Below are 22,345 nucleotides of genomic sequence, written 5' to 3'. Positions count from 1 at the left end.
TCTCACTTTGGCTGGTCTGAGTCTGGAGCCCCGGCCCGTCCGAGCTGTACAGACCGGACTCTGCAGAGACAAACACACACGCTGGTTTAATGTTCGGAGTGATCGTAAAATATCAACACAATGAGAATCAATCGACCCTCCTAAACCCGACAACCTGGACCTTCCCCTCTCTGTGGGGCTCCACAGGGCGGGACTCTCGGCCCTCTGCTGTTCTGTTTATAAAGCTAAAGCTCCGTCTCCAGCTGAAGCTACTTTTAGGGTTCACTGTAAACATTGTGTACATGCACACAGACACTGATTCTTGTTTTTTCCAGGTGTGTACGACACGTTGTGCTGCTGAACGTCCACAGCGCCACACCACTCAGCCTCGAACACCTTCACGCCTGCTGCCGACACCATCGACTGACTCTGAGTGAGTAAACCCACATCCAAAAACTGAACTGTCCCCCTGAGACCAACAGAACCTCACAGGTGCTGTCAGTTCTGCTCCTGATTGGATCCATCAAGCTGAAGCTCTACTTGAATTTACAGTATTTTATCTTGTTGCATGAGATTAAAAGAGTTTAAATAGTGTAAAGTAAAGTTGTTTTGTACTCAACTCAAATGTGGAATTCAGGACTTTGTACTTGTAACGAGGGTTTCAGCATTTACAGTTTTAATGTATAATCATAGTGTGAAGTTGATGATTATCGTGCCGGGTACATTCACTCAACCTGAAATCTGCCAGTTTAGTGTTCTTTAAAAAACAACACTTCAGCTTTATATCAGGTTTCATGTCTGTCAGGACACAACGTTCACTGAAGACATCATAACGAGTTGTTCAGTTTAGGAAACCGTCACTACTGAATTAATTTAATGATAATCCTGTAATAACACAAACATACATACACCGCTTGTGACAGAGTATTTTTTACAGTGTGGTATTAACGCCACATTCAAAAGACTGCTGACAGAAACCAGGACAAGAGAGTGAGACAGGTCCTGTCTTCTTCTTACAGGGTGGTGAGGACGACCTCCTGCACACACACACACACACACACACACACACACACACACACACACACACACACACACACACACACAGCCTCTGCAGAGATAAAGAACCCGTCCGTCCTGTTCCACATCAACACAAACATTCACCTGTAACATTCCTACATGTTCTTTCAGATGGTCGAGAGACAACACAACAGACTGACACACACAGAGAGAGAGAGAGTCACCTCATCCTGTCACTCATTAACAGCACACATCTCTCTCTCTCAGAACCCACCTCGCTCGTCCTCTCCCTCTCTCACAATCCACTTCCAGACGGCAGAACAATCCCAGCATGCACCTCTGCCCCTCCGCATGCTTCCACGTCAATCCATTCAGGAACAATAATAAAAACGATCGGTGACGGGAGGAAATACAGAGACCGAGACGCGTTCGTCTCCACTGGACTGAGTGAGACCAACGACTGAGGAGTCAGAGGAGGGCGGGGGCGGGGGCGGGGCGAGATCGGGCGTGGGCGGGGTTACGTGGCATGTGGGTGTGGCTAACATACTGAGACTAGTCACTGCTGATAATAAAATAATTAGGTTAACTAAAACTGGCAAAATAATAATAAACAATAAAAGAATATAGATTATAAATAATTATGACTAATGAAATGATTAAATAGAATAAAAACAATGAAAAATCCAAAACATGAAGAACATTTAAATATTGACAAAATAAAGAAAAGTAACTGCAAAAAATATTTTTAAAAAATAAATAAAATATGATAAATTAAACATTAAAAAAACAGTTTAGAGTATTTTTAAAAATGTGATTGTTGAAAATAGTACATTTTTTAAAAGATGTACAAAATGTAAATAAAGTAAACGTGAAACATAAAAACAAAAGGATTATTTTTAACATTCTATTGTTCGCTCACTCAGCAGGTGACGGATGTTCAACTGCAGATTCCTGTTGAGTCTGAAACTCCTGCAGGTCAACGTCCAACCAGAACCTGTCTCACCTCTGTGTGTGTGTGTGTGTGCGTGTGTGTGTGTGTGTGTGAGTGTGCGTGTGCGCGTGTGCGTGTGCATGTGTGCGTGCGTGCGCGTGTGTGTGCGTGCGCGCGCGCGCGTGTGTGTGTGTGTGTGTGTGTGTGTGTGTGTGTGTGATATGGAGGCATCTTGCCAAACCAGATTACAGATTAAGACTGGGACAGAGATGTGAGAGTGAGACTACATTCACTCTCGTGGTTTAATCTGAACTCTGCCTCTGGGACGTTTGATTTGTTGCAGCAGTGAAACTAATGAAACAAAGACTTTTATTTCTGCCCCTCTGCTGCCACACACAGATGTTTCTCAGTAAAACAGAGAAGACAAAGTCTTTGTCGTCCTCAATATTGGACAGTGTGAGACGGCCTGAAGATGATGTGGAGCAGCAGATTCTGACAAACAAACAAAAAGTGTTTAATTTTTCATGTAGAGCTGCAGAACAAGAACACGAGGACGTGTGTGTGTGTGTGTGTGTGTGTGTGTGTGTTTACAACTTTACAAACATGAATTTAAATATTTAGCGGCTCACACAGAGACGCAGACGGACGGGATGTGGGACATCCCAACAGTTCAGCACACATACATCTTGCATGAGGATGTTTAAAGCTCCTCTTGTTAAACAGGAAGTGACATCATCAAACACAGGAAGAGCTGCGGCGCTGGCAGACGGCGGTCAACAGAAAGAAAATCTAATGTATTGATTTGTTTACGGGAACATGTCAGTGAACATTTAGTGCAGTGGAGTTATTTTAGTTCTGGTGACTAATTAGGAGATTTATGCAAATGAGCCCATATTTAATGAGATCACCTCATTTGCATATTAAAACATAACTTTTGAGAAGTGTTCATGTGAGACAGCAGCTGGGGAACGTTCATGTGATGTCTGTCAGGTAGAAATGATCTGGACCTCGCTGCTTCGTTTGAAACTGTTCTGACATCACAACAAGTTCTTGTTCTACTTGTTTTGTTCTTTTCATGAAGAAACGGGTCAAAGTTCTGAAACGTTAATTGTTCTCTGAACACGAGCAGCTGTACGTGACAGCACGTGACGTCCTGATCTGTGAGTCACCTGTGGTCCGCTGGTGACACAGGACAGCAAGGTAAACAAGGTAAACAGGGTAAACAGGGTTGTACAGACAGGAAGTGAGATGTAGTCCGGACACTCACCTCGCCCGGCGCTCAGGGTGGAGGAGGAGTTGGAGCTGTTGGAGGAAGAGGCTGTGGTGTTGGTGGTGGAGGAGTTGCAGGAGGAGGAGGTGGTGGTGCAGGTAGAGGAGGTGCTGGAGGAGGTGGTGGAGGTCGGGATGAGCCCCTCCATGTCGGCTGCACTGTGGGAGTGTGACAGACAGAGGGCGCTCATGGGCAGCAGACCCTCCTGCAGGAGACACGACGTGGAGACGTTAATATTCTGTTTCAGGTTTCAGGTTGAGAGATTTGTGAACACATACGAAATCATTTATTACTTTACACGTGTGATTTATCACCTGTTGGGGCGTCTGATCCGTGGTTCTGGCCAGACACCAGCCGGGCCGCTCCGCTGAACGCTCCACCAGCTCCACAGTCTGACCACAGCGAACGCTGAGCTCTCCTGGGCCTCCGGAGGTGAAGTCCAACAGCACCACCACTAACTCGCAGCCTCCTGACAGCTGGACGGACAGACGGACAGAGTTTATATTTACTGACAATCAGAACATCATCACTGGTACCACAGGTTCTTATCATAGCAGCAGTAGCATCAGTCGGGCCGACACCCACAAACTGTAAGTCCAGAAGGGTGTGTGCTGCAGTGCGATGACCTCATCGGTTCTGCAGCTGGCCGGGCGTGTTCATCAGAACTTTCAGAGGAAACTGTTGAATATTACAGAACGCTTAACATCAGCTTCACCTGCTGGTGGTGTCAACACTACACAGCTTCACCTGCTGGTGGTGTCAACACTGGACAGCAGCTTCACCTGCTGGTGGTGTCAACACTACACAGCTCCACCTGCTGGTGGTGTCAACACTGTACAGCAGCTCCACCTGCTGGTGGTGTCAACACTGTACAGCAGCTCCACCTGCTGGTGGTGTCAACACTGCACAGCTCCACCTGCTGGTGGTGTCAACACTGTACAGCTCCACCTGCTGGTGGTGTCAACACTGGACAGCAGCTTCACCTGCTGGTGGTGTCAACACTACACAGCTCCACCTGCTGGTGGTGTCAACACTGGACAGCTCCACCTGCTGGTGGTGTCAACACTACACAGCTTCACCTGCTGGTGGTGTCAACACTGGACAGCAGCTTCACCTGCTGGTGGTGTCAACACTACACAGCTCCACCTGCTGGTGGTGTCAGCACTCCACAGCTTCACCTGCTGGTGGTGTCAACACTACACAGCTTCACCTGCTGGTGGTGTCAACACTGGACAGCAGCTTCACCTGCTGGTGGTGTCAACACTACACAGCTTCACCTGCTGGTGGTGTCAACACTGGACAGCAGCTTCACCTGCTGGTGGTGTCAACACTACACAGCTCCACCTGCTGGTGGTGTCAACACTGTACAGCAGCTCCACCTGCTGGTGGTGTCAACACTACACAGCTTCACCTGCTGGTGGTGTCAACACTACACAGCTTCACCTGCTGGTGGTGTCAACACTGGACAGCAGCTTCACCTGCTGGTGGTGTCAACACTACACAGCTCCACCTGCTGGTGGTGTCAACACTGGACAGCTCCACCTGCTGGTGGTGTCAACACTGTACAGCAGCTCCACCTGCTGGTGGTGTCAACACTGTACAGCAGCTCCACCTGCTGGTGGTGTCAACACTGCACAGCTCCACCTGCTGGTGGTGTCAACACTGTACAGCTCCACCTGCTGGTGGTGTCAGCACTCCACAACTTCACCTGCTGGTGGTGTCAACACTGTACAGCAGCTCCACCTGCTGGCGGTGTCAACACTACACAGCTCCACCTGCTGGTGGTGTCAGCACTCCACAGCTTCACCTGCTGGTGGTGTCAACACTGTACAGCAGCTCCACCTGCTGGTGGTGTCAACACTGCACAGCTCCACTGGTTGGTGGTGTCAACACTGTACAGCAGCTCCACCTGCTGGTGGTGTCAACACTACACAGCTCCACCTGCTGGTGGTGTCAACACTGGACAGCTCCACCTGCTGGTGGTGTCAACACTGGACAGCTCCACCTGCTGGTGGTGTCAACACTGGGCAGCAGCTTCACCTGCTGGTGGTGTCAACACTGCACAGCTCCACCTGCTGGTGGTGTCAACGCTACACAGCTCCACCTGCTGGTGGTGTCAACACTGGGCAGCAGCTTCACCTGCTGGTGGTGTCAACACTGGACAGCTCCACCTGCTGGCGGTGTCAACACTGGACAGCTCCACCTGCTGGTGGTGTCAACACTGGACAGCTCCACCTGATGGTGGTGTCAACACTGGACAGCAGCTTCACCTGCTGGTGGTGTCAACACTGGGCAGCAGCTTCACCTGTTGGTGGTGTCAACACTGGGCAGCAGCTTCACCTGCTGGTGGTGTCAACACTGGACAGCTCCACCTGCTGGTGGTGTCAACACTGGGTAGCAGCTTCACCTGCTGGCGGTGTCAACACTGGACAGCTCCACCTGCTGGTGGTGTCAACACTGGACAGCAGCTTCACCTGCTGGTGGTGTCAGCACTGGGCAGCAGCTTCACCTGCTGGTGGTGTCAACACTGGGCAGCAGCTTCACCTGCTGGTGGTGTCAACACTGGACAGCTCCACCTGCTGGTGGTGTCAACACTGGGTAGCAGCTTCACCTGCTGGCGGTGTCAACACTACACAGCTCCACCTGCTGGTGGTGTCAACACTACACAGCTTCACCTGCTGGTGGTGTCAACACTACACAGCTTCACCTGCTGGTGGTGTCAACACTGGACAGCAGCTCCACCTGCTGGTGGTGTCAACACTGCACAGCTCCACCTGCTGGTGGTGTCAACACTACACAGCTCCACCTGCTGGTGGTGTCAACACTGCACAGCTCCACCTGCTGGTGGTGTCAACACTGCGCAGCAGCTCCACATGCTGGTGGTGTCAACACTGCGCAGCAGCTCCACCTGCTGGTGGTGTCAACGCTGTACAGCAGCTCCACCTGCTGGTGGTGTCAACGCTGGACAGCAGCTCCACCTGCAGCTCCACCTGCTGGTGGTGTCAACGCTGTACAGCAGCTCCACCTGCTGGTGTCAACACTACACAGCTCCACCTGCTGGTGGTGTCAACACTGCACAGCAGCTTCACCTGCTGGTGGTGTCAACACTGGACAGCAGCTCCACCTGCTGGCGGTGTCAACGCTGGACAGCAGCTCCACCTGCTGGTGGTGTCAACGCTGTACAGCAGCTTCACCTGCTGGTGGTGTCAACGCTGCGCAGCAGCTCCACCTGCTGGCGGTGTCAGCACTGCGCAGCAGCTCCATCTGCTGGTGGTGTCAACACTGGACAGCAGCTTCACTCCTGACAGTCTGGGTCAGTCCAGGTGAGGCAGCTGAGGTATTGATATTAATATTGATTATACAGTGAGTGACGTCATGTTCTGAATGGACTGCTGGACTTGTTCTGATTCTTGTCTTCACCCGCTCGTTATTATTTCCACAATATTGATGAGTATTGATCTGAAATCTTTTACATTTGTACCAATAATGATCTCTAGTATTATGGCAGTAACAACATCCAGATATGTGGTCAAACATATTGATAGTGATTATAAATATTGATTTTGTCTTAACATGTATAAAGTGTAATCGAGGACAGTCTTTGCAGTATTTGATCCTGAGATATTTCAGTCTGTATCAGACTGGTGGATGTTCCGACAGACCGGACCGGACCGGACCACCACCTGTTGGTTGGACCTTCACCTGATATATGAGGTTCTGACATGAGACCAGATTAATTCAGTTCTCTGCAGAACCCAGGTTCCTGTCGTCCCCGGAGACGTCTGTCAGCAGGGACGACTCACAGGACCTGAGACCAACTACATCATCCTGATACATGTTCTGGACCCGGCCAATCACAGCAGGGCGCACTGACATCTGATTGGTCGGGAAGGAGGTAGAAAACATCATGTGATCGTCACCATAGTTACCAGAGACTCTGAGTGTGTGTGTGTGTGTGTGTGTGTGTTGACTTGTAGTGAACCTAAGCACATGGACTCCAGCTGGTGGAGGAAACACACACACACACACACACACACACACACACACACACACACACACACGGTCTGTAGGGAGGGGGGGTGTTCCCGTCCAAATCGAACCCAGATGTGACGTTTGGACCGGGATGGAAAGAACCTCAGTACATTTACTCAACTACTCCTCATGAGTACTTCACAGATACACCATGATGCAGTAATTTGACTCCACTGCATTTATGAGATTACTTTAGTTATTATTTAATATTTAATCATTAGAATAATTATATATAACAACAATTATTCTGAGTAAATGTACTTAGTTACATTCATCACTGTTTATTTGACATACTTCAGACTGTACTGCTGTAATCAATATAAACTGTGCTTTTATTTATATCCAGTTATTTTAAATCATCTTCATCAAAGCTTACAGACTTTTTATTAATATTTTCTAAATGATCCAACTGAGAACAAAAGTTTTACTGGCTTCATCTGCAGACGAATCAACAGTCAGTGATCTCATGACTTAAATAAAGACATTATGGATTAATCTGCAGATTGATCCTGTCAGATCCTTCAGCTGCAGGACATGACAGTAAAACGTGATGAAAACTGAATGGAGTTTGGTGGAAGGCGACACACGTCATCTACTCAACAGCGCGTCAATAGAAGACCAGGCGACAAAATCAAATACGACGATACTGTTTGTTATTGTTATGACTCGGGCCGATCAGTACTCCTCAGTCATGTGGACATATATCATACCAGAACAAGCAGAACAGAACAGAACGGGTCAACATGAGCTCCAGATCCTGTCAGGGGTCAGAGGTCACAGCCACTGACCCCACCCCCACTAACCAACAGCAGGTAGAGTTAAAGGAATCAAACGTACCTCGTCAGGAGAGCGGAGAGAAGTGAGACTGTAGAAGACTGAGACGAGCAGAGGAAACTCCCTCACACACACACACACACTCACACACACACACTCACACACACCCAGCCAGCTGCAGCCAGTGATGAGGTCATAAGTGTGGGACACACCCCTGTGTGTGTGTGTGTGTGTGTGTGTGAGAGTGTGTGTGTGTGTGTTACCTTGTCGCTGTCGGCGGTGTTCTGCGACGTGCGGGAGGCGATGGACACGGTGTCGGGCTGACTGCTGGCGTCGCCCAGACTGTCTGCGTCCTCGCTCGTCTCCCTGACGGACACACACACATGAACGTGTCAAATACAACATGTGGACAGAAGTGTGCGGACGCCACGCGACTGTCCTGCTCTGTGTTTCCTGTCTGAAGTGAACAGAACGTTTCTGGCTCGGCCCGGCCCACATGACATCACACAACACCGTGGTTCTACAGAAAGTGTGTCAGAGTCCAGCTTCACAAAGTCAGAGGGAGACGTCACAGTCATGACGAGACATCTGACTCATAAACATATAAATGTATTTATTTATGCTGGTTGACTGTCTGTTAACTGGAGAACACGAGACTGAAGTCATGAGCAGATTCTCTGTGCTGAACTCAGTGTGTGTGTGTACCAGGTCCAGTTAATGAGCATGACCTGAGTGAGTTCTGAGTGGACTCTGGCTGTGGTGTGCTGTCAGAACCTGGTCGGGTCAGAGGACAGAATGTCCCGCAGTTACAGTTTTAACAGCAGCCATGAGGCTCAGAGGTCAGAGGTCACGGGTCACATGACAGCAGGCATCTAACGCGGACGTGTTAATGTGCTGACCTGCGGCTGATGCTGCGCTGCCGGCCCAGGGTCGGGTTCGGTGTCTTGGGCAGGGGGATGGGCTCCCTCAGCGCCCCCCGCAGGTGGCCCCGCCTCTCCTGGATCACCTGCCGAATGCTGCGGACCCACTCCTGCTTCAGCTCCAGCGACGACGCCTGTGGAGGGACACTCACCTTATCATGATGTCACACACCTGCGTGGTGATTAAGGTGTTGTCAGGTGCACGTACCTTCAGAACCGTCTTGTTGTCAGACGTCGGCGTTCGTCCGACCCAGAGAGCGAACTTACAGGGATCTCCCTCGATGTGCTCTGTGACGCCGAGCTCTGAAGTCTGAGAGGCACGGGGGGAAGAGTGAGACAGCAGCAGGGACAGGTGAGGACACAGGTGAGGACACCTCTCAGTTACCTGCATCATGAGGACACTGGACCTGTTTCCTTACCTTCTTATGGGGACTGTAAACAACTCTGTCCCTTTAAACCACGATAACACTCACTGGGATAAATTAGTAGGAAGTCTCTTAAAGAATCTGACAATCGAAGCTCCGCTAATTTGGTAAAGGCTGATTTCATTTTCTGTTAATCCTTCACAATAAAAGTCCAACATTATTTTTTTATTTTAAAGCTTTTCTAATGAATTAGCAAAATAAGGAAATGTCCAGTTTTCACCTGCTAACTTTTGAGCTAGTTAGCAAACAACACAAAAATCTTTGAAGACTCCTCAGAAACAACACAGCATCATCTGCATGTGGTGTGACACAGTTTTAAATGTGGGAGCGACGTGGTGACTGAAGGCTCGGTTCATTATGAAAACAAATAAATGTAAAAAGCAAGAGAGACACATCATGCTAATGCTAGCTTGCGATAGCCACAGCAACTGCTGAAAAAATTTAGCAATTTTGGTGAACTAACATTTTGGTAAATTAGTCGTTATGCAAATTAAAAAAGAATAATTTAAATCAAGTGACAGCTGAACCAACACATGCTAACTAGTCTTGTGTTAGCTTAGCACAGTAGCCTTGGTGTGGTCAAACTACGTCTAGATCACTTATTTAAACTCAGTGTCAGCGTTCTTGTTGTTGTGTGAATCAACAGTAACGTTAGTCTGAATGTGGCTCGTTACCCTCAGCCGGCTCTTGTAGAGGTATTTGGTTCGTCCGGACGAGTCTTTGATCTCTTTGCTGAAGATGAGTGACAGCTCGAACAGGAAGAGGTGTCGGTCCCGCCCCTTCCGGATCAGAGACTTTGGCTCCCAAACCAGGAAGGAGTCCTGGAGGAGGAGCTCGCCCTGCACCTCCAGACCCTCCTCCAGACCTGAGGGGGACATCAGGACACACATTCAGACTCTTTACTGGTTCTGACAGCCCCGCCCGTCCCCTCGTCAGGGTCCACACGTCCTCTGGCTGTTACCTTCCAGCATGCTAACATGCATAGCATCGTTAGCTCTCTTTGGAACGCTCAGCATCACGTCCAGACCCTCTTTGATCTCGCCCTTCCCCTCCTCGCAGCACGCCAGCAGCTCCTGCAACACAGAGATGTATCATAAATAACTGTATCATAAATAACTATATCACACATAACTATATAATAAATAACTGTATAATAAATAGCTGTATCATAAATAACTATATAATAAATAACTGTTTAATAAATAACTATATAATAAATAACTATATAATAAATAACTATATAATAAATAACTGTTTAATAAATAACTATATAATAAATAACTGTTTAATAAATAACTATATAATAAATAACTATATAATAAATAACTGTTTAATAAATAACTATATAATAAATAACTATATACTAACATCACACACGAAACAACCAGCTTCACTGCTTCAACCTTTAATACGCTGAAAACTTCCCCGTAAACAAACAAACAGACGACACAGAACAGAAGAGGCCTTTACAGACACATAAAACGTGTCTCATGTATTATTCTGAGCGCTCGGCCCGGTTCCTCTGGGCTCCATATCAAGGGTTCTGGATTTAAAGCTGTGCTCAGAGAAATCCTCCGAGGACAGCCAGGAGGAACAAACAGCGGGCTTTCTGAGGCTGTCGGTTCAGTTCTCTATAAATCTGACTGTCGTTTGGGTGGAAAGGTTCTGAAGCGGTACCTTGAGCAGCAGCTGGTACTTGGTGATCCTCTGGACCGGTTTGATGAGAGCGGAGGAGATGGAGTTGGTCAAACCGTGTCTCCTCTGGACCTCCTGCACACAAACACAGCATCACAAACCCGGCTGGAGAGCGGCAGCCTCTGTGGACTGGACCTAAAGGTTCTCCTCTACTGCAGAACTCAAACTCCACACGGAGAGACATTTAGCTTTCAGCCGGTTCTGCTGACTCAAGTCACTGTCACATAAACCAGCTCAACACGGGTTCTGTTCTGTCCCGTCTTCAGATCCGACTTCAGATCAGTCAGACGGGAGCTGCCTTCAATTCTCCACTGGAGGTTTTACTCCATTACATCATTAGTTACTAATTACTCATTAAGTAATACGTCATCAGAATCTCAGACAGCTGTTGTTTCCGTCTCACCTCAAAGAATCCGGCGCCGTGCTGCTGGATCAGCAGACTGGAGTCGGGTTTGTTCCTGCAGTACGTCACGTACATGTGGAACTTGTCAGCCTGAGACACCAACAGGAAGTTTTACTTTGAAAATATCAGTCAGCTGTTTCTATCTTCAATCACTCAATAATAAAAACAAACACGTTACCCAGGTAACGAAGCAGTGACCCACGTCCTCCGGCAGCTGCTCGTAGTTCTCCAGCTCCTTCAGGAAGATGCTGCAACAGTACACACAGTACTCTATTACTACACACAGTACTCTATTACTACACAGAGTACTCTATTACTACACACAGTACTCTGTTACTACACACAGTACTCTATTACTACACACAGTACTCTGTTACTACACACAGTACTCTATTACTACACACAGTACTCTGTTACTACACAGAGTACTCTATTACTACACAGAGTACTCTATTACTACACAGAGTACTCTATTACTACACACAGTACTGCGTTACTACACACAGTACTCTATTACTACACACAGTACTCTATTACTACACACACAGTACACTATTACTACACACACAGTACTGCATTACTACACACAGTACTCTGTTACTACACAGAGTACTCTATTACTATACACAGTACCTGTTGCAGTACTTAATTGCAGTACTTGTATTCACAGTACCTGTTGCAGTACTTATTTGCAGTACTTGTATTCACAGTACCTGTTGCAGTACTAATTGCAGTACTTGTATTCACAGTACCTGTTGCAGTACTTGTATTCACAGTACCTGTTGCAGTACTTATTTGCAGTACTTGTATTCACAGTACCTGTTGCAGTACTTGTATTCACAGTACCTGTTGCAGTACTAATTGCAGTACTTGTATTCACAGTACCTGTTGCAGTACTTGTATTCACAGTACCTGTTGCAGTACTAATTGCAGTACTTGTATTCACAGTACCTGTTGCAGTACTTGTATTCACAGTACCTGTTGCAGTACTTATTTGCAGTACTTGTATTCACAGTACCTGTTGCAGTACTTATTTGCAGTACTTGTATTCACAGTACCTGTTGCAGTACTTATTTGCAGTACTTGTATTCACAGTACCTGTTGCAGTACTTGTATTCACAGTACCTGTTGCAGTACTAATTGCAGTACTTGTATTCACAGTACCTGTTGCAGTACTTGTATTCACAGTACCTGTTGCAGTACTAATTGCAGTACTTGTATTCACAGTACCTGTTGCAGTACTTGTATTCACAGTACCTGTTGCAGTACTTGTATTCACAGTACCTGTTGCAGTACTTATTTGCAGTACTTGTATTTACAGTACCTGTTGCAGTACTTGTATTCACAGTACCTGTTGCAGTACTTATTTGCAGTACTTGTATTTACAGTACCTGTTGCAGTACTTGTATTCACAGTACCTGTTGCAGTACTTATTTGCAGTACTTGTATTCACAGTACCTGTTGCAGTACTTATTTGCAGTACTTGTATTCACAGTACCTGTTGCAGTACTTATTTGCAGTACTTGTATTTACAGTACCTGTTGCAGTACTTGTATTCACAGTACCTGTTGCAGTACTTATTTGCAGTACTTGTATTCACAGTACCTGTTGCAGTACTTGTATTCACAGTACCTGCTGCAGTACTTATTTGCAGTACTTGTATTCACAGTACCTGTTGCAGTACTTGTATTCACAGTACCTGTTGCAGTACTTATTTGCAGTACTTGTATTCACAGTACCTGTTGTGGAACTCGTAGATGTCCTGGATGTTTCCGAACACGATGTCGTCCTTGTTGGTGAGACCAGGTGGGACGTCCTCGGAGCCGCTGGTCATCTCCCACAGGTACGTCTGCATCGGGACAAAGTTCTGCTGTTATCAAGTTCTGGACTGTGTTGTAGTACTACAAGTGTGTACAGTGAGGTAACAGTACTGCAGTAGTGTAAAGTGTGTACCTCGATACACTCCTGCAGATCTCTGACGTACACTCGCTCTGTCTGAAGGAGCTCCGCCATGATGTACCTGAGCACACACACACACACACACACACACACATGCACACACACACGCACATGCACACAAACACACACACACACAGACACACACATGCATGCACACACACACAAACACACAGACGAACACACACACACATACGCATGTGTTATTAAAGCACAGCGATGCCACATGTATATGTACTTGTACTTTTGTAAAGTACTCTCAGTACTCTCATTACTCTAAGTACTCTCAGTACTCTCATTACTCTCAGCACTCTCAGTACTCTCATTACTCGCAGTACTCTCAGTACTCTCAGTACTCTCATTACTCTAAGTACTCTCAGTACTCTCATTACTCTCAGCACTCTCAGTACTCTCATTACTCGCAGTACTCTCAGTACTCTCAGTATTCTCATTACTCTCGGTACTCTCAGTACTCACTCCTTCTTGCGGGCCGAGCGTCTCTTCTCGTCGCTGACCTGGTGACTCGGGTCGGACAGGTTGACTTCGGGGTCGGAGTCCGACAGACTGTTGGGGATGAGCTCCAGCTCCAGGTCCTTATTGTCCTGCAGGGGACACCGTACGTTGGATCGTTAGAGAACCTTAACGAGCAGAGTAATTAAACTTAACGAGACAGGAAGTGTTTTACCTGTGAGCAGCCTCCGAGCGCCGTCTCCAGCAGGTGGCGGTACTGACCCACTCTGACGGTGAAGTCTCGGTAACGTTTGTCCACCGTGGAGACGCAGCGACGGAGCTCGGTGCGGTGGGCGTGGCCTTTGGCCAGCATGCTCTCAGCCAATTGGATGAGCAGGTGAACCTTCTCCTGTGTGTGCTGAGAGGCAGACGGACAGGTGAGTGATACAGGTGTGTGTGTGTGTGTGTGTGTGTGTGTGTGTGTGTGTGTGTGTGCGCGCTCACCTTGGCCGACACACAGAACTCTCGGTGTTGGTTCAGCAGTTCTTGCGTCTCAGCCACTGTTGCCCCCGGCGACGTGTGTGTGGACAGGTAGTGGTCACCTGACTGCTGCAGCCAATCAAGAGCCTGCAGCGACAGTTACAGTTACATTACTGACAGACGTACCTCAGTTAAGCCCTAAAATACTCAAGTACATACAAATACCTCATGAAGTAGCTGAGTAGATGTACTTAGTTACATTCCATCACTGTGATGAAAGTGTAAATCCTCACAGAAAGAACAACTCCCTCTGAATACAGTAATGGAGTAAATGTACTCAGTTACTGATCCACCAGTCGTGCTAATGAAGTGACTGTGAGGAGATGAGAGGTTCTGTGATGACGTCAGGTGCTCAGGTGCTCAGGTGTACCTGCTGGGCGTGGCTCTGGAACATCAGGTACTGCTGACACTGATCCAGTCTGCGTTTCTTTAAAGTCCAGAAGTGAAGGACCCGGTTCTCCCTCTGCAGCAGCTCGCTAAGGATACCTGCACACACACACCTGGATCAGAACACCTGCAGGTGTGTGTTCAGGGCTCTGTTCACACTGAGCTTCAGTGAGTGTGTGTGTGTGTGTGTGTGTGTTCACCTTTGACCTGTTGCTCCGGTACCCTGGAGTGTCCGGTGACCTCGGTGACCCCCGTTACCCCGGAGACGGTGACGCTGTGGCCCGAGATGTTCGCCATGGTGACGCTGTTGCGGTGGATGTACTTCAGGAAAACTTCAGCGTTCCGTCTGGCCAGAGTGCAGGCCTGTCGCCATGGAAACAGGACTGTTAGACATCCCATCATACACACAAAAGTAGCTACAGGAAGTAGCCCTGAATTAGCCCCGCATGCTAATATTAGCGCTAACGATCAGACTGTTTCATCCATCCATCCTTTTGCTGTTGGGTTTCTGATTTCATGAAACATCACCGACTGACCATACACCCCGCCTCTTTGTAGTTGCTGAGCTCTGATTGGCCGACTCATGGTCTGCTCACCTTGAGGAACGCCTCCTTTTGCTCCATGTGTTTGTTGATGAGTGGCAGGAGCTGCTCCGGCTGTCGATCTCCTCCTCCACACCAGTCCTCCTCCCTGCGGTACTCCTGCTCCAGACTCTCCAGCACCCCGCACACCTGGAGGGACAGACAGACAGGTGGTAGACTCACAGACACACAGACAGACAGGTAGACAGGTGAGGCAGTGAGACAGACAGGTACCTGCTGGGAGGTCCTGTAGAAGGCAGCGGAGGCGTTGACCAGTTTGAGTCTGTCTTCGATCCTCAGCATCAGAGTCTGCCAGTGCAGCGCCACCGTCTGGGCACAAGACCTCACTGCATCCGGATCATAGTGACCAGACCTGAGGGGGTCAGAGGTCAGGGGTCAGGGGACAGGGGGTCAGGGGTCAGAGGTCAGAGGTCACATCTTTGAGACGATCATGTTGGTTTTATTCAGAACTCTGGAGTGAATGTTAGTATCTGATCATCAGTTCAACATTTGACGTCATGATTTTCTGTCTGTTGGTCACAGAGCTGCAGTCTGGAGGTGATTAGCCTAGCTTAGCATAAAGACTGGAAGCAGGGGGAAACTGCTAGCTTGTATCAACACCTCCATACTTTGTTACCTCTCAGTGATGGAATGTAACTAAGTACATTTACTGGAGTATATTTTTGAGGCTCTTCTACACGAGGAGCTGACGGCTGCTCTCACCTGACGAGCAGCTCGGCTCTCTGCTGCAGAGCCAGAGCCACCTGGTGAGTCCTCTGCAGGGAGTCGGCGTGCAGCAGAGCCTGTGGACAGAACACAAGGTGTGTCCACCTGGTTCACCATGGACAGAACCTCCACACCTGTGTGTGCGTGTGTGTGTGTGTGTGTGCAGTCACCTCGATGGCCTGCTGGAGGCGCTCGTGTTCCCTCTGCAGCTGCTCGGCTTCAGACAGACAGCTGGAGTTCAACATGCAGGACGACAGCATCACCTCCCCCTCTGAGATCCAGCCCAGCACCTGACACAGGTACGCACAGACAGACAGGTGGAGGTCAGGTCCAGCAGCAGGGCAGGATGTTCCCTGTCACTGCAGTGTGTGTGTGTGTGTGTGTGTGTGTGTGTGTTACCTGTTTGACCTGACTCTGCAGGTGTCTCAGCTGCAGGTTCTGCTCCAGGTGTGTGTGTGCGTGATCTGCGATCTGCTGCAGCTCCTTCTGTTTGTCCTGCAGGAGGCGCTGCAGCTCATCCACCTGAGAGGACAGACCTCCCTCCGCCTCCGACAGCTCGATACCTGACCCCCCCACGAGCGCACACACACCACACACACATACACGCACACACACACACACACACACACACACACACACACACACACACACACAGCGTAACGACACATGTGCATTTTAATCTCCGTTCATGTGTGTGTATACGTGCGGTCATGGATGTGTGTGTGTCTCCATGGCAAATTCAATATGCTGGTTTCCATGGGGACCAGCTGTGTGCTTCAGAGAGCAGTTTCCATGACAACCCCATCCCTCTTTCCCCCTCCCCCCATTCTCCTCCCTGCCCCCCTTTCCCCCCCTAATATCCTGAGTGTGTTACTGAACTGGTCAGAGTGTGTTTGCCTTCACTGTAGCAGAACATGAGCTGACTTCTGTTCTGTTCTGTTCTGTTCTGTTCTGTTCTGACCTGATCTGACCTGACCTGACCTGATCTGTGAACTGTTCGGCCTTTTGCCACTTGACTCCCCGTCACATGAAGCCAAGAGCCCCTAAAGAACCGCTGAAAGCCTCAAAAGGAAATCTGAAATCTGTTTAGAAATTGAGTAAACTTGGACGACCACATGAATCCTTTCAGGATTCTACACCCATTACATTTTTACTCCTCAATTATCCAATAAAGAACCTCTGAAACCCGCACAGGTATTACTTACAATCTCTAAAGGAGGCCTTCAAAAATCAGTGACTCCAGTGTAGAACTGAATGGATCCTCCTTGAGGACCACTGGGATCCTACAAGGAGCACTTAAAACCACCCAAGGACCCATTAAAAGCACCTCCATTGAGATTACCCCCCTAAGGCCTGGAACCACCTTAAGGAACATTGAAAACCTCATAAAGGACATGAGGAACCCAATTCAATAATGTCTAACCAGACTACACCTGGTGCTTCCTTAAGAGCCTCTGTCAAAGTAACCCTTAGACCGAAAGCATCTGGAATCCCCATAGGACTCCTGGAGATTCCCCATGAACCTTGACTGACCACTGGAGCTCTGTCAAGGGTCTGTTTAACTCAACTCAAGGTGCACTGAAAGAATCATCACAACAACTTCTGGAAACCTTTAGTCAATTGTAGGACGCATTAGAAACCACCAAAGATCCTCTGAAACCCCTTTAGGGAACCAAGAAGCAAACCCTCAAGGGACCACATGATCCTTCTGCTGAAATCTGCCCGCTTAATCACCGTCGTACTGTCAAAGATGCCTGTAATGGACTTCAAGAACCTCCTTGGAAAACCACCATGTCACTAAAAGATCTCCAGAAAGTCATCCATAAAGTTCTTGTGATGAACCCGAAGTCTCAATCCTGGTTCCCTTTTACTGTCTTCACACCACCTGTGTGACTCTTACCTGATGCCTGGACCTCGGTGATGTACTGCTGCAGGTCGTGACCTTGTTGGATGACCTCATAGATCATATTGTTCATCGCCAGCCTGCGTTCCATGTGCCTGTCGATCAATCAACCAATCAGTCAGAGCCTGCTGTGGCCTCTTGCTTTATTTATTTTGTCCTGAGTGTGACTGGCCTGTTTACCTGTGGATACGCTGCTGTGCTAACGTTAGCACCTCGGGGCTAGCCTCTACTAGCCGTGACTGGCCCAATGCTAGCTTGTCCTGGGACAGCTTGTCTTGGTTGGCATCGGCTAGCCGTGGTGATGCTAGCTTCTCTGCAGAGAAGTCCTGGGACTGTTTCTGTAGGTCCTGCTTCCAGGCGTCCATCTCCCCGGTCACCTGCACAAACACACAGGTGTGGAGCATTGACACGATGTTGGGACGAAGTTCTGAAAGACTGAGCTAAAATAAAGAAAGTACCTCCAGCGTGCACTGGTGCAGGATGCGGAGCTGCAGGTAAACATCCAATCGGATCTTCCTCTGGTGGAAAAGCTCCTCCAGCTGAACATGAGACTCCTCCAGCTGCTGAAGCACCGACTCCACGTGGGCCACCGAGCTGCCCTGGGGCCTGAAACAAACGCACCTAAAATGGTTAAACAAACCTAAAAACACAAATGAACCACACAACCAGCTGGACTACAAACTACGAAACAAACGCTCCACGCAGAGGATATAAAATAGAATGTTAACGCACTAACACAGGCCAATGAACCTGAAAACAAACGCACCCACAATGTTTACATACATCAACTGCAGTTAAACAAACGCACCCACACAGACGATGTAAACTACAACACAAACTTGAAAACAACCACACCCACACAAGCCATATGCATTTCAAGACAAACCCGCCTTCGCAGATTATACAAAGCTGAAAACAAACGCACCCACAATCATTGCAAACACCTCCTCCACACAGGCCTCTGAGCTGCCCCGTGCAGTAAAACAAACTCACACTCATTAAAGACGCCTGCACAGAACACATCCAGTAATTATACAGTGAGGATTCACACCGCAGCCACGCAGGCTGCCTTGATGAGTGAAGCAAATGCACCCAATCAAGGAAAAAGAAGGCCTTCTGTGCAGCGCTAGGGCCTAAATCAAACGCACCCACTCTCTCTGTGTACCTGAGTTGCAGGATGAGGTCTTCTCCTTCCCGGATGACACTCATCGCAGCCTCCTGTAGGTCAGGGTTAGAGATGGGGTTAGTGTGAGGGTCAGAGGGGAGGGGTCAGAGGTCAGGGGGGTGTTAGGTTGTTATGCCCGGGTCAGACTTCAGGTGAGGGGTCAAAGGTCAGCAGGTACCTGTGTGTTGGCCTGCTGCTGCTGCTGCTGGCTGATGAGAGCCTGCAAAGCCTCAACGGTGTCGGGACAAACACAGAGGTCCGAGGAGAGCTGCTTCTGGAGGCCCTCCATCCAGACCGAGAGCTGAGGAGGAGGAGGAGGAAGAGGAAGAGGAAGAGGAAGAGGAAGAGGAAGAGGAGGAGGAGGACATAGTGTGTAACTCAGCTCTCAGAGTTTTATCCTCTAATCACTGCAAATATTATGTTATTATATCATAGAGTGTGTGTGTGTGTGTGTGTGTGTTACCTCCTTGGTGTGTGTGTAGAAGGACACAGCGAGGTCCAGCAGCAGCTTCCTCTGTTCAACTCTCTGGATGAACGCCTGAAAACACACAACACAAGTTACACAACAACAACAACAACAACAGAGTTCTTCTTCCAACTCTGTTCATTTACTTTACACACCGTTCAATAAAGTTATTTGAAAGAAAACAGAAATGAAACTACATATAAACTCGTATATAAACATGTAACTGCTTTTCAGAATAAAAGTCTTCCAAAACAAATGCACCCCAAGCTACAAAACAAACTCACCAAAACTGCAAAACAAACACACCCCAAACTACAAAACAAGCGCACCCAAAACTACAAAACAAGTACACCCAAAACTACAAACGCACCCCAAACTACTAAACAAGCGCACCCCAAGCTACAACAAACGCACACAAAACTACAAAACAAGTACACCCAAAACTACAAACGCACCCCAAGCTACAAAACAAGCGCACCTAAAACTAGAACACAAATGTCACTTAAACTAAAACGGCTTCATGTCATCACTGATTGGCTCTCTACTCTCTGTGGTCTTCACTGATTGGCTCTCCTCTCTGACGGAGTTACCTGCATGCGGAGCTCCAGGTCTCGGGCTGCCTGGTAGATCTCCTCCTCCTCACACTCTCCAGACTGAGCCAGCTGATCTGCTGCTTCCAGAAGCTTCTCTGCATTAGTGTAAGTGTTCTGACACGCACACACACACACACACACACACACACACACACAGTTAGAACCTCCTCCTCTTCCTGCTCTCGTCTTCTTGCAGTCCTTCCTGACTCTTACCTGCGCCACCTGCTGGAAGTCGTCGTGGCGTTTCTGCAGCGCTCGCGCTCGGTGCAAAGACTTCCCCACGCCGCTGTGTTTGTTGAGGAAAACCTCGCCGTGCTGCTCCACCCAGTCCAACACCTGAGAGACAGACAGGTGGAGACGTTAATACTAAACAGTATCAGGATGTACACATTGATGTGGATCTGGACCTGTCGCACCTGTCTGACGTCCTGTTGAAACACGCACAGCTGCAGGCGCTGGTGGAGGCGGAGCTTACGATGCTGCCACGCCCCCTCCACCTCGTGGTGACCCTGAGAAAAAAGTACACACGCCTCATCAGTCACCTGTTGGTCTGTGGTGTCAAGACAGATGTGAGACAAGTTGAAGTAAGACGTACCTGCATGACCTGGTGAAGAACTCCCATGATGCCGTGCGTGGCAGCAGTGAAGTCTGGTTTGGTCGCTGAGTCATCGGATTCTGTCGCCGGGCAACGCTGAAGGACATCCAATAAGGCTTTACCACTCTCACTGACCTGCAGACAGACAGGTAGTCAGAGAGACAGGGATCGAGTCTGTCTGTATGTGGGCAGATAGACAGGTGTGTATGTAGACAGACAGGACTATGGACGGATAGGTGTTTGGACAGAGAGACAGGTGAGAAGACAGACGGGTACATACATGGACAGATAGCCATGTGGACAGATAGTCAGACCAACAGACGAGTATTTGAAGCGACAGACAGGTGTGGGGACAGACAGGTACCTGTGTGTAGTTAGCAGAGATCTCCTCGTTCAGCTCCTGGTGTTTTTTTACCGCCGCTTCCAGCTCTGCTGTCGCCGATGGCAACGGCCCTTCAGAGCACGCTTGAACCCAACCCTCCACCCTGAGCAGGAACTGGACAGACAGGTAGACGCAGGTAGACATACCGGCAGGCAAAGAGACGGACAGGTAGACAAATTAAATAGATGTAGACAGGCAGAGAGACAGGTGAACAGTAAACAGATGGAGACAGGTAAACTGTTTGTGAGACAGGTGTATTGACCACTGATCAATAATCACCTGCTCCGCCCCCTGGTGGAAGCCGGTTGCCATGGCGAGTGTGTTGCTGCGCTCCTCCAGCGTCGTCGTCAGGGACTTCCAGTCTTCTTGTAACCGTGACGACACCATGGCGATCCGCTCCGCCCCGTAGTGACCGGCCTCGGCCAGCCTCGCTGCCACGGTAACCACACTGTCCACGTTCACACTTCCGTTCTGCATGGACACACGACGATAAGTAAGAGGTTCTACGTTCCCAAAGTCCTGTGGTCTCAGGGTTCTATGTGTTCAGGGTTCTACGTTCCCAAAGTCCTGGGGTCTCAGGGTTCTATGTGTTCAGGGTTCTACGTTCCCAAAGTCCTGGGGTCTCAGGTTTCTATGTGTTCAGGGTTCTACGTTCCCAAAGTCCTGGGGTCTCAGGTTTCTATGTGTTCAGGGTTCTACGTTCCCAAAGTCCTGGGGTCTCAGGGTTCTATGTGTTCAGGGTTCTACGTTCCCAAAGTCCTGGGGTCTCAGGGTTCTATGTGTTCAGGGTTCTACGTTCCCAAAGTCCTGGGGTCTCAGGGTTCTATGTGTTCAGGGTTCTACATTCCCAAAGTCCTGGGGTCTCAGGGTTCTATGTGTTCAGGGTTCTACATTCCCAAATTCCTGGGGTCTCAGGGTTCTATGTGTTCAGGGTTCTACGTTCCCAAAGTCCTGGGGTCTCAGGGTTCTATGTGTTCAGGGTTCTACATTCCCAAAGTCCTGGGGTCTCAGGGTTCTATCTGTTCAGGGTTCTTTGTGTTCATGGTTCTATGTGTTCAGGGTTCTATGTTCCCACAGGTTTGTGTTCTTAGGGTCATGTGCTCCTTGGTTCCTATGGTGCCAGAGTTCTATGTCTCAAGTTCTATATTCACAGTG

The 22,345-nt window shown here is 48.7% G+C and overlaps 1 protein-coding gene across 2 annotated transcripts in view; it reads right to left on the bottom strand.

Moving 5' to 3' along the window:
* LOC115576598 (kalirin-like) overlaps positions 1-22,345 on the bottom strand; it is a 36,610-nt gene that overhangs the window by 5,727 nt on the left and 8,538 nt on the right. Inside the window, exons 8-42 of one of the 2 annotated variants that reach the window (XM_030409126.1) lie at positions 21,470-21,661; positions 21,173-21,304; positions 20,809-20,943; positions 20,630-20,722; positions 20,427-20,549; positions 20,211-20,327; positions 19,618-19,692; positions 19,333-19,455; positions 19,155-19,207; positions 18,448-18,595; positions 18,170-18,366; positions 17,987-18,084; positions 16,486-16,649; positions 16,257-16,376; positions 16,084-16,163; positions 15,595-15,733; positions 15,376-15,510; positions 14,980-15,142; positions 14,763-14,878; positions 14,357-14,479; positions 14,088-14,270; positions 13,880-14,004; positions 13,400-13,466; positions 13,186-13,295; positions 11,625-11,694; positions 11,447-11,536; positions 11,026-11,118; positions 10,310-10,421; positions 10,023-10,213; positions 9,132-9,233; positions 8,903-9,057; positions 8,267-8,369; positions 3,512-3,673; positions 3,195-3,402; positions 7-60 (exon numbers count right to left, since the gene is read on the bottom strand). In XM_030409126.1, the coding sequence (XP_030264986.1) occupies positions 7-60; positions 3,195-3,402; positions 3,512-3,673; positions 8,267-8,369; positions 8,903-9,057; positions 9,132-9,233; positions 10,023-10,213; positions 10,310-10,421; positions 11,026-11,118; positions 11,447-11,536; positions 11,625-11,694; positions 13,186-13,295; positions 13,400-13,466; positions 13,880-14,004; positions 14,088-14,270; positions 14,357-14,479; positions 14,763-14,878; positions 14,980-15,142; positions 15,376-15,510; positions 15,595-15,733; positions 16,084-16,163; positions 16,257-16,376; positions 16,486-16,649; positions 17,987-18,084; positions 18,170-18,366; positions 18,448-18,595; positions 19,155-19,207; positions 19,333-19,455; positions 19,618-19,692; positions 20,211-20,327; positions 20,427-20,549; positions 20,630-20,722; positions 20,809-20,943; positions 21,173-21,304; positions 21,470-21,661 (4,351 nt within the window). The remainder of the gene's footprint in view (positions 1-6; positions 61-3,194; positions 3,403-3,511; positions 3,674-8,266; positions 8,370-8,902; positions 9,058-9,131; positions 9,234-10,022; positions 10,214-10,309; positions 10,422-11,025; positions 11,119-11,446; positions 11,537-11,624; positions 11,695-13,185; positions 13,296-13,399; positions 13,467-13,879; positions 14,005-14,087; positions 14,271-14,356; positions 14,480-14,762; positions 14,879-14,979; positions 15,143-15,375; positions 15,511-15,594; positions 15,734-16,083; positions 16,164-16,256; positions 16,377-16,485; positions 16,650-17,986; positions 18,085-18,169; positions 18,367-18,447; positions 18,596-19,154; positions 19,208-19,332; positions 19,456-19,617; positions 19,693-20,210; positions 20,328-20,426; positions 20,550-20,629; positions 20,723-20,808; positions 20,944-21,172; positions 21,305-21,469; positions 21,662-22,345) is intronic. The other variant, XM_030409127.1, reaches the window with a different exon arrangement.

Source organism: Sparus aurata, chromosome 24, assembly GCF_900880675.1.
Source record: "Sparus aurata chromosome 24, fSpaAur1.1, whole genome shotgun sequence".
Lineage (NCBI taxonomy): Eukaryota > Metazoa > Chordata > Actinopteri > Spariformes > Sparidae > Sparus > Sparus aurata.
The sequence above is the reverse complement of the archived record's forward strand: the minus strand, read 5'-3'. Positions and strand labels throughout refer to the sequence as shown.